Raw genomic sequence first — 10,224 nt, forward strand, 5'->3', positions numbered from 1 at the left:
CCTTACACAGCATTTGAAGACCCCACCCACATAGTCCGGTCATCCCGCCCTAGCAGAGGCGTTTCTGCTGCAGGCACTGCCAATTATGCCCGCTAGATAGTGCCCAGCCGACCGGTGGCAACTGGGCACCTATGGCACACATTTATGTTCACATATTCCCGTAAAAAAAGGCATTGATTTAGCATTTTTGTTCGTAGCATTTATATTTGTAATGACAATACATACTCTGAGCAAGTGTTATGAATGTTGATACTTTCTATTTTTATTCTTCAACACTTCAGAAATGAAATATTTCATGGCAAAGTAAGTCAAAATAAAACACTTTTAAAACATAGTTTGTTTATTTTTTTTAAACAAAAATATCATTTTACATGTAATTTACTGCATAACTCATCTTAACAGGTAACAGGAAAGAAGACAGAGTTATTGATTGGTGAGATACACACTGTGCTTACGTTTGCATAATATTCAAATGTATACTGTAAATGTGCATAGCTGTAATTATACATAGCTGTGCTTGCCCATCCATCCCGGCGGTGACACACCCTCTTGCTTTATGTGCATAGACTGACATGTGATTTAAACAAGAATTTACGGTGTAAAATATAAAGGGGGCCGAAATCTCATAAAAGAAGGAGAGTAAAAGGAGGGTTAAAAAAAAGGGAGACACGAAGAGCTACGGCGCCATTCTGGGCTTCATTTTCCACCCTCACCGGCTTTCTTCTCCTGCTCGATGTCTGTTAGAGAAAAAGGGAAGTGTGTAAGATTAACTATGTCGCAACAACAGAAACAAGCACACTGTGAAATTTTGGATCCTATTTGTGTCAAAAGCACTCACACAAACCCACAGCACATTGACTCTTACATATTAAATCTTATGATATTTAATATTTATGTATATCTGTTATTTAACACCCACAGCAGTGAATTTAACTGAAATGTAAAATTGTTTATGTATTGTAAATAGAACTTACTCTATAATGTTTAAAACGTGGAAATTTGATAATGCATGTGTAGGTATTAATATGCACACACTGTGCATATTGTAGAGCATTATAGCCTTTAGAGTCTTCATTATTTACAAGTATAGACCTGCAAGTCATGCTGATCTTTTTGTGGATTTACATGAATTAATTGCAAGATGACAGCAAGCATTAATTAGCAAATAATAAAGACTGGAGATCTTTATCCAATGATCCATGTTTTTTGCATATAATGATAAAAATACAACCACGTTGGCTTTATTTATTTGTATGTCCAGCCACAGGACTTAAATCTATTTTTGTGTCTTGTGCACCTTCTGTATTCTGGCACTACTAGTACGGGCAAGCGTGACTCTTAACATTACACCACACAAGCTCAGAGGACATTTGTATAGATGGGTAGATATGAAAAACATAAAAACAGGTCTTCCGTTGACTAAAAGCTGCTGCTGCTGAAACATGGGTGACACTATGAACAATGAAACAGGGTTTGTTTTAAACCTCTAACTGGATTTGTAAGAGAGAATCTCTGCTCCTGATTCTTCTTTAATAAGATTGAAAACTAAGTTTAGTTTAAGGTGGTGGTTTTTCAGCTACTTTTATAAGGCAGACCTGTTTTTAGTTGTTGTTTAATTACATCTAATCCTCTGGACAACTTTCGTTTCAGCATAAGATGAATGTTTGGCTTTTCCTTTCAACCTTGGCAGAGACCACTGTTCCATATACTTAAAAATGAGCGTAGCCAAACTAGCCTTATTTTTGACTGACAAAATTAGATGGCCATGCAACAAGGTTAAATTATGTTGTGAAAATAATAAATGCCCCATAAATGCCTCTTAAACATAAACTTTAGACTTGATCTGTTGCAGTGCAGGTCTCTCAAAAAAAATCCTTGGACACTGGTTATTTAGGTCTGACTAGAAGAAGGATGAAACTAGATTAAAGACTCATTTTTAGTATTCTGTATTTTTTAACTGGTGAAGTTTATCATTATTAAATTACACAGGCAGATCATAAAGGTAAATGTATGAATAAATTATACACATTCCTAAAAGAACACAGAACAAAAACACTATAAAAAGTTGTTCAGACAGTTGCTGTGCCTCTATCTCTATCTCTCTCTTTCTTTGCTTTTTTTAATATAAAGGATGTTTCATGACACAATTATAGGACATGCCTGTGTCTATTCTGGATCCTTTACTTGGCAGTACAGGTGATACACAGGATAAACAGACGTTTCCAGTGTTTCCTTTTCACATCGCCCGGGTGCCAAGTAATCCCAGTATCAGCTCTGACGATCTGCTGTTTGTGTTCTCTCGTTAAATAGCGTATATAAACACAGCTCTTATAAGCTGAACTAAAAGCTTAAGGGAGGCCTGCAGTTCTGCTTACCTTTCTGTGTCGGAAGAGTGTTCTTCTCCGCAGTGTTGGTCTTTTTTAAACACCTCTTGTCAAAGTTCTGCACCTCCTGCTTAACTGGGTTGTCACTCATTTTGGATGATCTGTAAAAAAGAAGGATTTGTTTAAAATGTTTTCTTAGTAAAAATAGTAGTATTATAAAGTTTAGCCAAAACCTGTGACTTGCATGGATGGAACAATTACTATAAACTGTAGAGACAGTTTTAAAGATTTTCTACCAGAAGACGTAATTATTTATTTAAATAATACAAATTGTGTCAGTTTTAGGAGTTCCAGTTGTTTCGTGGATGAAATACAATTTATTTGCTACTACATTAATCAGGTTGGTGTAGCTTTTTGTATTACATTATCTAAGCATTTTTTTTAAAATAATTTGCCCAATTTTTTCCCCCAATTTTCTCCCCTAATCTAGTTGTGTCCAATTACCCTGATTGCGTCCTCTATACTGATTCGACCCTTCACCGCTGACTGAGGACGCCTCTCAACCGACATGCGCCCCCTCCGGCACGTACAGTCAGTACAGACTGCATTTTTCACCTGCACGAGTCGAATTCATACACCGACGGGCACTGTGTACGGAGGGCCACACCCCCATCAGCATTATTCCTCAGCCCTGTGCAGGCACCATCAGTCAGCCAGCAGGGGCCGCAGCTGCACCAGTTATGAGGACCTATGATCCGACTTTTTACCCCTAACCCTGAACAATCGTTGTTCATGCAGCCGCCCAACCCAGTCAGAAGGCAGAGCTGAGATTCGGTACAATGTATTCGAAAACCCAACTCTGGTGCGCTAGCGTACTTTACCGCTGCGCCACCTGAGCGTATCTAAGCATTTTTGCAAAAACATTATAAACATGTTACAAATCGTTCTTTTTAAAAATGATTGGAACAATTGCAAACTATTTTGTGCCCTTCCTTGTCGTCTGACTACAAATTGACTTTATGATCAAAATAAAGAGACTCTGTAAGTGATTGTGACTTAAAACTAATTGGTACTTCTGCATAAAAGTATACTTTCTTAAGATTTAAAAAATGCATGCTGATGATACATGTACTAATGATATTTGCATGGTAATGCCTACAATCTGTACTTATAAACAATATTAATAAGATATAATAATGTTTCATTAAACAAACAGCAATGCAGTTATTATTGTGGTTTGCAATGAACTGTTTATGATCAGTTCATCTTTACTGTTGTTGTAAGTCATTCATGGCACTTGGGGGCCATTGGAAGTTGGTGCTGACTAACATGAACAGCTACAGTACAAACAATTCAGCTTTTGCTTGGTAACAGTTAGGTTATTTATGTAAGAAAAATTAGCCCCAAGTATTTTGTACCACTACTAATTAAAATACATGAATACTGGACCAATGACATAATTGTATTAAGCAGGTTAAGAACTGAATTATATTCTGGACCTCCTAGTTTTGCTACTACACCGATTATTGGCCTTTGAGTCAAAAACTATTGTATTTATGCAAATTACAGGACCAACAATGTCAATGAAATAGTTTGCATAGTTTGGTTTAAAAAAGACACCCTTTGCTCTGTTCAAATCAGTGCATTTAGCTGTTACAAACCAGCTGATAGTGTCTAATCATCTCAAATAAAGAGCTAACACATACAGTGTTCAAGTTAGGATTTCATTTATAAAGCACCTCCATTAAACGTTATCAGACTTTGGGTGTTGTTACACTTGCACTGTTTGTTCTGGATCTGTGTTCAGTACATTTGGACGTGTGTGGACTCTTGTGTGCTGAGCTCTGGTCTGCCTAAACACCTGAGATTCATATCAGCCACTCTCAGGTGTGCACCACACATTGAATTTTGTGATTGGTTGAACACATCAGATTATTTTGTCATACTGATGGGGAACAAGACCCTGTCTGTCTGGAACAAGCTGTATGCTGAGGCAAAAATAAATGTTCTACTGACCACACCAATGATGAACTATAAAAGATATTTACACATCTGAATCATAGTTTAATAGCCTGTTGCGCAATAAAGTATTGGATCTCGGTTGAACTGTGTATCAACATGAACTTTGCACCAAATTTTGTTTTCTCATTTCTCTGGTGAATTTTATTTGCATGTCGTTTATTGCCCCAAATACGATTTCAGTTTTGTTTCTGCATGAAATCTTGCATAAAAAAAATGGTTGTGGAGTTTTATGCTTAGTAATAATTCAATAATCCCTTAGTCAAATGCATTTCATCTTTGAAAAGGGAAACCCTGAGAACAGTGTAATTTTGCAGATGTAATATCAAGCTGCAACCAGTAAATCTAGTTACTTTAATTAAACATAACTGGTTCCTTAATAACAGACCTGTCTCAAGGATTACATCATTTTCTTTCTCCCTGTTCCTACACGTCTTTAACTAATCCTTTTCTTTTACTGTCTGTCTGTCTGGACACGTCAACCTGCCCCACCCAACAAGTTCACACTGTCTTGCACAACTTCATGTTAGGTGAAAGTTTAAATCTAAACAAAAAAATAAGTAGCACAGTAGACACAATCATTATAAAGCATAAATCCCTTCAATATGTTTTATTACAGTTTGTAGAGCTGGTACTGAGGGGGCAATACAGTGTACAGTGTAAAGACAGCAGACTTGACTTGGCTATGTAAAGAAGTATATTAAAAGTTTTTGAAACTGTACATTAATATTATAACAGGACATTTTGCAGTTTGCTAGATGTTTACAAGTAAATCTTGGATTTTTTATGATTTTTATTGGTCTGTGATTGAGTGGTTTTATAAAACTGTGACAATACGTCACAAACACATTTATAACATCTATAACGTTAATGAGTTTTGTGACATACTTTCCTAATTCTTCAGCTTAAATGAATGATTATGATTGAATACAGCCGGTGAATTATCTGTGCCTATATAAATAAGGATAGTTTGCACACATTACTGAGTAATTTAGTAATAAGTTTCATATCACAATGGTTTTGAAGGCTGTCAAGTCTGACCAGGACTGGTCCAAGATCAACACCTTAAAGCTACATGAGGTGTTTCTAATGCAAGAGAAGCTGCAAATATAAAGCTCTGTTCTTTCTCTATCTTGTCTGAGGGACTGTAGGATTAAATCTGACAATGTTGACATTTTTAGCATGAAATAACAGTTTGGTTTTTTTTATTTCAGAGCCTGACAAAAGACCACTGTTTTGTGTTCTTTTAATGGGTGCAGTTAAGCTACCACTTTTATACAAACACAGAGACGTCACCAAGTATAGTCTTATATAATCACTAGATAAAAGATAAATAAAAAGGCCATGTAGCAAATATGCAGCCTGTGTTTGAGCCAGCAGATTCTTCATTTATTTCCAGAAATCGCCCACAAACGTTACAAAACAAAACAAAAACATATTTTGATTATATAGTCACAGGAAAAGAGCATTTATGTTCCTGAATTTTACTTTAGTTGTAAATAAAATTCATTTAATTTGTCATTTTGTAGCTTCCAGGATGCAAAGAGTCCTAAATAAGGCCCATTTTAGTAGAACTGCGCCCACATTAACAGCTCATGTGATAGTGCTGCCCACACCCTGGCAAATGACAAAAAGCCTGTGTTTCAGCTTTCTTACAAGACAGATCGATGCCAATATCGAAGGTTTTCGTGTGCAAACATTCCTGTGTGCATTTCTTATCTCTGTTGGCGCTCTTGCACAAGAGCTGGGTGTGGAGACACACAATGGATCAAGTGTACTTGCAATGACAGGAAAGTTAAACACAATGAGAAATGAACTCTTCAACTCGCACAAGATTTAGGGGTTGGTTAGGGAGTGGTAATTAGTGCTAAAAAGCTGGACTAGCATCATTATATAATACATCTAACAGTTCTTGGAAATTTGGCTATTTATAATTGAAGAAATGCCTGTCACTGCCTGACAAAAAACAATTGTCACTGATTGTTGAAGTTCTGCAGTTACATACCTAATGTGATTCATCACAGACCCAGTGGTTCGTTTTATTTGACTTTTTGTCTTAAAATTTCTGTTTTAAATTTCAGCTCAGATAAGCTCAGTGGTTTGATCATATCACAGCATAACATTCAGCATTACCACACAAAACAAAGTCACTTTTATTCAATAGGCTAACTACATAAAATAACATCCTCCTGCACTACATGTATAATTATTATAATTATTGAAAGTTATTTTAATATTTGCAGATTGATTGTAATGAATGAAACTCAAATTTCAGATTTAATTAATGCATTAGTTTAATAAAACAATTTAGAAATGTCAAGTTTGCCAGCCTGCTCTGCATTTCAATAGCTTACATTGTGAACACTAAGCCTGTAACTATCGGTCATCTCGTTTGCACGATTCACTGCTTTACCTGCATGTTGTCACGCACTGGACATCCTATAGACATCCTATAGAACCATTTAAACCGCGCACGGTGCTGAACTGACCCTATATAAAGATGCACCATCAATTTAGGCTGCAGAAAAACATCCTAACTTAAACAAGGCTATACTGGCATACAATATTTCGGTCGTACCTACCTGCGAAGCGCTGCACAAGTCCTGCAAAAAAAATCACTGTGCGTGTGTGTGCGTGTGCGTGTGTGTGCAGTAATCTGCGCTTTAAGTACGGAACGCCCCGCACCGCACCCGCACGTAGGTGAGACGCGCCATCCGATTGGTGCAGCCCAAACCCCACGGGTGTTATCTGGATTAAATCCTGCAGTCGCGACCCAATCCACACGCTGTTTACTCTATAGGGCACTATATAGGGTGTGCACGGTTTACCACAATCTATGAGTGATATACGCATGTAGGGTACTTCTACAGGTCATGCAGAGCGATTTGGAAATGTTGCTGAGTAATTTTGGAATGATGTTGAAATCTGTACCAAAAGGAGTTTTACACCCGTTATGGCACACCCACTAACGGAAAAGAACAAGCTTTCACACCCCGTGTGCGCCAAAGAGTGCATTTACAAGTGCGTAATAATGCGCAAAAGTCTGCACACTGCACATCACAGACGACGCAGGGGCACAGGCAACATCGCGGTCTATGAGGAGTTTAGCACGTTCTTCTTTATCCAAAAACATGCAGAGGTTCTGCACATGTAAATCGCTTCTGGGTGTCACTAGCGGTTACTGGACTAGTAAGCAGAAGGTTGCTGGTTCAAGCCCCACGTCTGCCTGGTTGCCACTGTTGGTCCCTTGAGCAAGGCCCTTAACCCTCAATTGCTTGCAGTATGGATAAAAGCGTCTGCTAAATGCCAAAAATGTAAATTATTATTATTATGTAACCTGACTCTACACAGCAAAGTATGTAGACATAACATTTTCATAGACAAACATTGGCAGTAAAATTACTCTCTTTTGTTGATAGTACATCATGCATATTTCACCAATCCACCTTCTGCATGAATACATACTTTTGGCTGTGTAAAGACTGGATTAATCATGCATCCAGTTTCACTTACTGGCAAAAAAAAAACAGTGAGTGATAACATTGAGATTTATGGATGTGCACAGGGGTGCAGCAATAGTGGAACAGGAAAGGGCCTTCCTCAAACTTGCCACAAAGCTGGAAGCAAATAATTTATTATATACCTGTTAGCTATAAATGTGGCAATAACATTTAAACTTAGTGATCAGAACCAGTTACTTTTGGCCATACAATGTGTTAATGCACAGGTTAGAGAAATAACGTGGCACAAGCGCCACCTTGTGGTCATCAATACGTCTGGTGTGAAATCAAGGGTTTATTGTGCATTATAAGTATTTGGTTGAATACCTCAACTTTTACCCCAAACATAAAATAAGTAAACTATTAGGATTAATTCTTTATGTAATGTTCTTTATCCATGGTGACTAATAGACACACTCTGCATGAATACATAAATACATTTTATACAGTTTTTTTTTTACACACATTTAGTAGTGTTGCTAGAACAATGACAGTAATGAGGGAAAGTAAAAATTTTAGATGGGTCGGTGAAACCAGTGAATGAGAATTTATTACATACAGAATATAACAAGAAATCACAACTCACATAACATTGCTGCCTAAGTGTGCTCTTTGAACACCTAGGTTAAACATACAAGTGAAATAAAACCAAAACATGATGTTGGCAGCATGATGTCTCTCTAAAATACCTTAGCACCAATGGTCGTCCATACAGTGGGCATTGATGCACACTGACTGGTTCAGAGAAACTTAATAAACGTAATTAAACTTTAATGGGGATCTGGTGTATTTCTGTACATTTCACTTAAACACTGTAGGTAACATTAATGTTGTTCTATTCACTATAAGCATAAGTAAGTATACGTGTTTGGTGGTATTTAAAAAAAAAAAAAAAAGGCTAAATTATGGAAATAAAAACATTTACTATCATTTGTATAAAGTTTATTATACGCACTTCAACCAAGCTCATTGCAAGACTATTAATAAACATGCCAACTTCCACTTCCACTTCAAGAACTTGTAATTACAGTATGTCCAACAGGACTTGAAGGCAGCATTAATACATTAAACCCCTGAGAATAGTAAACAGGCAATAATACAGTAAGTAGTCATTTTTTCGTAAGTATTTGGCCTCACAAAGGTGGCACTGTCGCCTCACAGCAAGGTGGTCCTGGGTTCGATCCCCATGTGGAGCGGTCCGGGTCCTTTCTGTGTGGAGTTTGTGTGTTCTCCCCGTGTCTGCATGGGTTTCCGGGAACTCTGGTTTCCTCCCACAGTCCAAACATGTGCAAGTGAGGTAAATTTAACATACAAAATTGTCCATGACTGTGTTTAACATTAAACTTGTGACCTGATGAATCCTGTGTAACGAGTAACTACCGTTTCTGTCCTGAATGTAACCAAAGTGTGTAAACATGATGTTAAAATCCTAATAAAAAAATAAATTTGGACTCTCAAAAGACTTTATTTCGTGCATTAGAATACTGGTTGGTTTATCAGCTTGTGTGTCTTGACAGCAGGTCGTAAATTAAAGTGATTATACCCCATGAGATGCAGGAGCGCAGGATGACCAGCGAACCTCCACGGTACAGCAGCACCAGACTCTTTTGTCTTTTCTGCCACAGCTGATTCCAGCTTCCTCGCAGCCCTAGATTTTCTTCTCCAACCTGAGCCTGCATGTTGGCCACCAGCACTGAAACAGGGTACAAGGGCAGGCTTATCACCAAAGAACTGACCATTCCTGAGATAAATGAAGAGGCAACGGGTGGAAAGTGTTGCTCATTTAGCGCATTTGAAACTGGACCCTTTATGCCAAAGTATAGGCTGCTGCCGGTGGCATTGCGAACAAGCGTGGGTAAAAAACCTCGGTACCACCCATACGCCAACGGTTCCGATCTCATACGCGCCATGATTTTGCTGATTGTAGGAAGACACTGATCATTCCTGTTGTTTTGGAGAATGCACTGCACCCTCTCGAACGGGTTGAAAATCAAAGCCTCTACCACACCTGTCCCCAACCCAGCTACAGCGGGAAGCATCAACCTGGGTAGAAGTGGTTCAGCCCATGGGGAGAGCTGTTGCAGAAGAGTGTTTTGAAACCCAAACAGGATAGTTCCCTGAAGTGTCTTCATCAGCAGGGGTGGCGCCACCCCCCGGTAGAGTTTTAGGAGCCCTTCTTTGTACAGCTGCGCCACAGTCTGTTGGATCAGTGTGCTGTGAAGCTGCTGGCGAAAGACCGTTTTGTACACAGGAAAGGTGATGACGGTGCAAATAAGGCTGGATGCTCCTCCATGCAGATAGCTGTGGAGATACGCAACTGGCTTTGGGGCATTCCCATCACGCCTTCCATTGTTTTCTGCACTCTGCACATCTTGTGACAT

The 10,224-nt window shown here is 38.3% G+C and overlaps 2 protein-coding genes across 2 annotated transcripts; both read right to left on the minus strand.

Moving 5' to 3' along the window:
* Positions 1-322: 322 nt before the first annotated feature.
* Positions 323-7,033, minus strand: tmsb1 (thymosin beta 1). Its single transcript, XM_062999706.1, has 3 exons — positions 6,926-7,033; positions 2,376-2,485; positions 323-737 (listed from the first exon to the last, which is right to left on the minus strand). The coding sequence occupies exons 2-3, from the start codon at positions 2,473-2,475 to the stop codon at positions 697-699; spliced, it is 141 nt and encodes a 46-aa protein (XP_062855776.1). The 5' UTR covers positions 2,476-2,485; positions 6,926-7,033; the 3' UTR covers positions 323-696.
* A 1,770-nt stretch (positions 7,034-8,803) lies between these two features.
* Positions 8,804-10,224, minus strand: LOC134319651 (solute carrier family 25 member 53-like). Its single transcript, XM_063000945.1, has one exon. It carries the CDS (start codon positions 10,222-10,224, stop codon positions 9,340-9,342), a length of 885 nt encoding a protein of 294 aa, XP_062857015.1. The 3' UTR covers positions 8,804-9,339.

The sequence above is a fragment of the Trichomycterus rosablanca genome, chromosome 8, assembly GCF_030014385.1.
Source record: "Trichomycterus rosablanca isolate fTriRos1 chromosome 8, fTriRos1.hap1, whole genome shotgun sequence".
Taxonomy (NCBI): Eukaryota; Metazoa; Chordata; class Actinopteri; order Siluriformes; family Trichomycteridae; genus Trichomycterus; species Trichomycterus rosablanca.

Excerpts from the sequence above, each read along its gene's own strand:
- LOC134319651 (XM_063000945.1), bottom strand. The coding sequence starts at position 10,224 with ATGTCACAAGATGTGCAGAGTGCAGAAAACAATGGAAGGCGTGATGGG.
- tmsb1 (XM_062999706.1), bottom strand. The coding sequence starts at position 2,475 with ATGAGTGACAACCCAGTTAAGCAGGAGGTGCAGAACTTTGACAAGAGG. Across the intron at positions 738-2,375 it reads CACTCTTCCGACACAGAAAG|ACATCGAGCAGGAGAAGAAA; the intron begins GTAAGCAGAACT and ends TTTCTCTAACAG.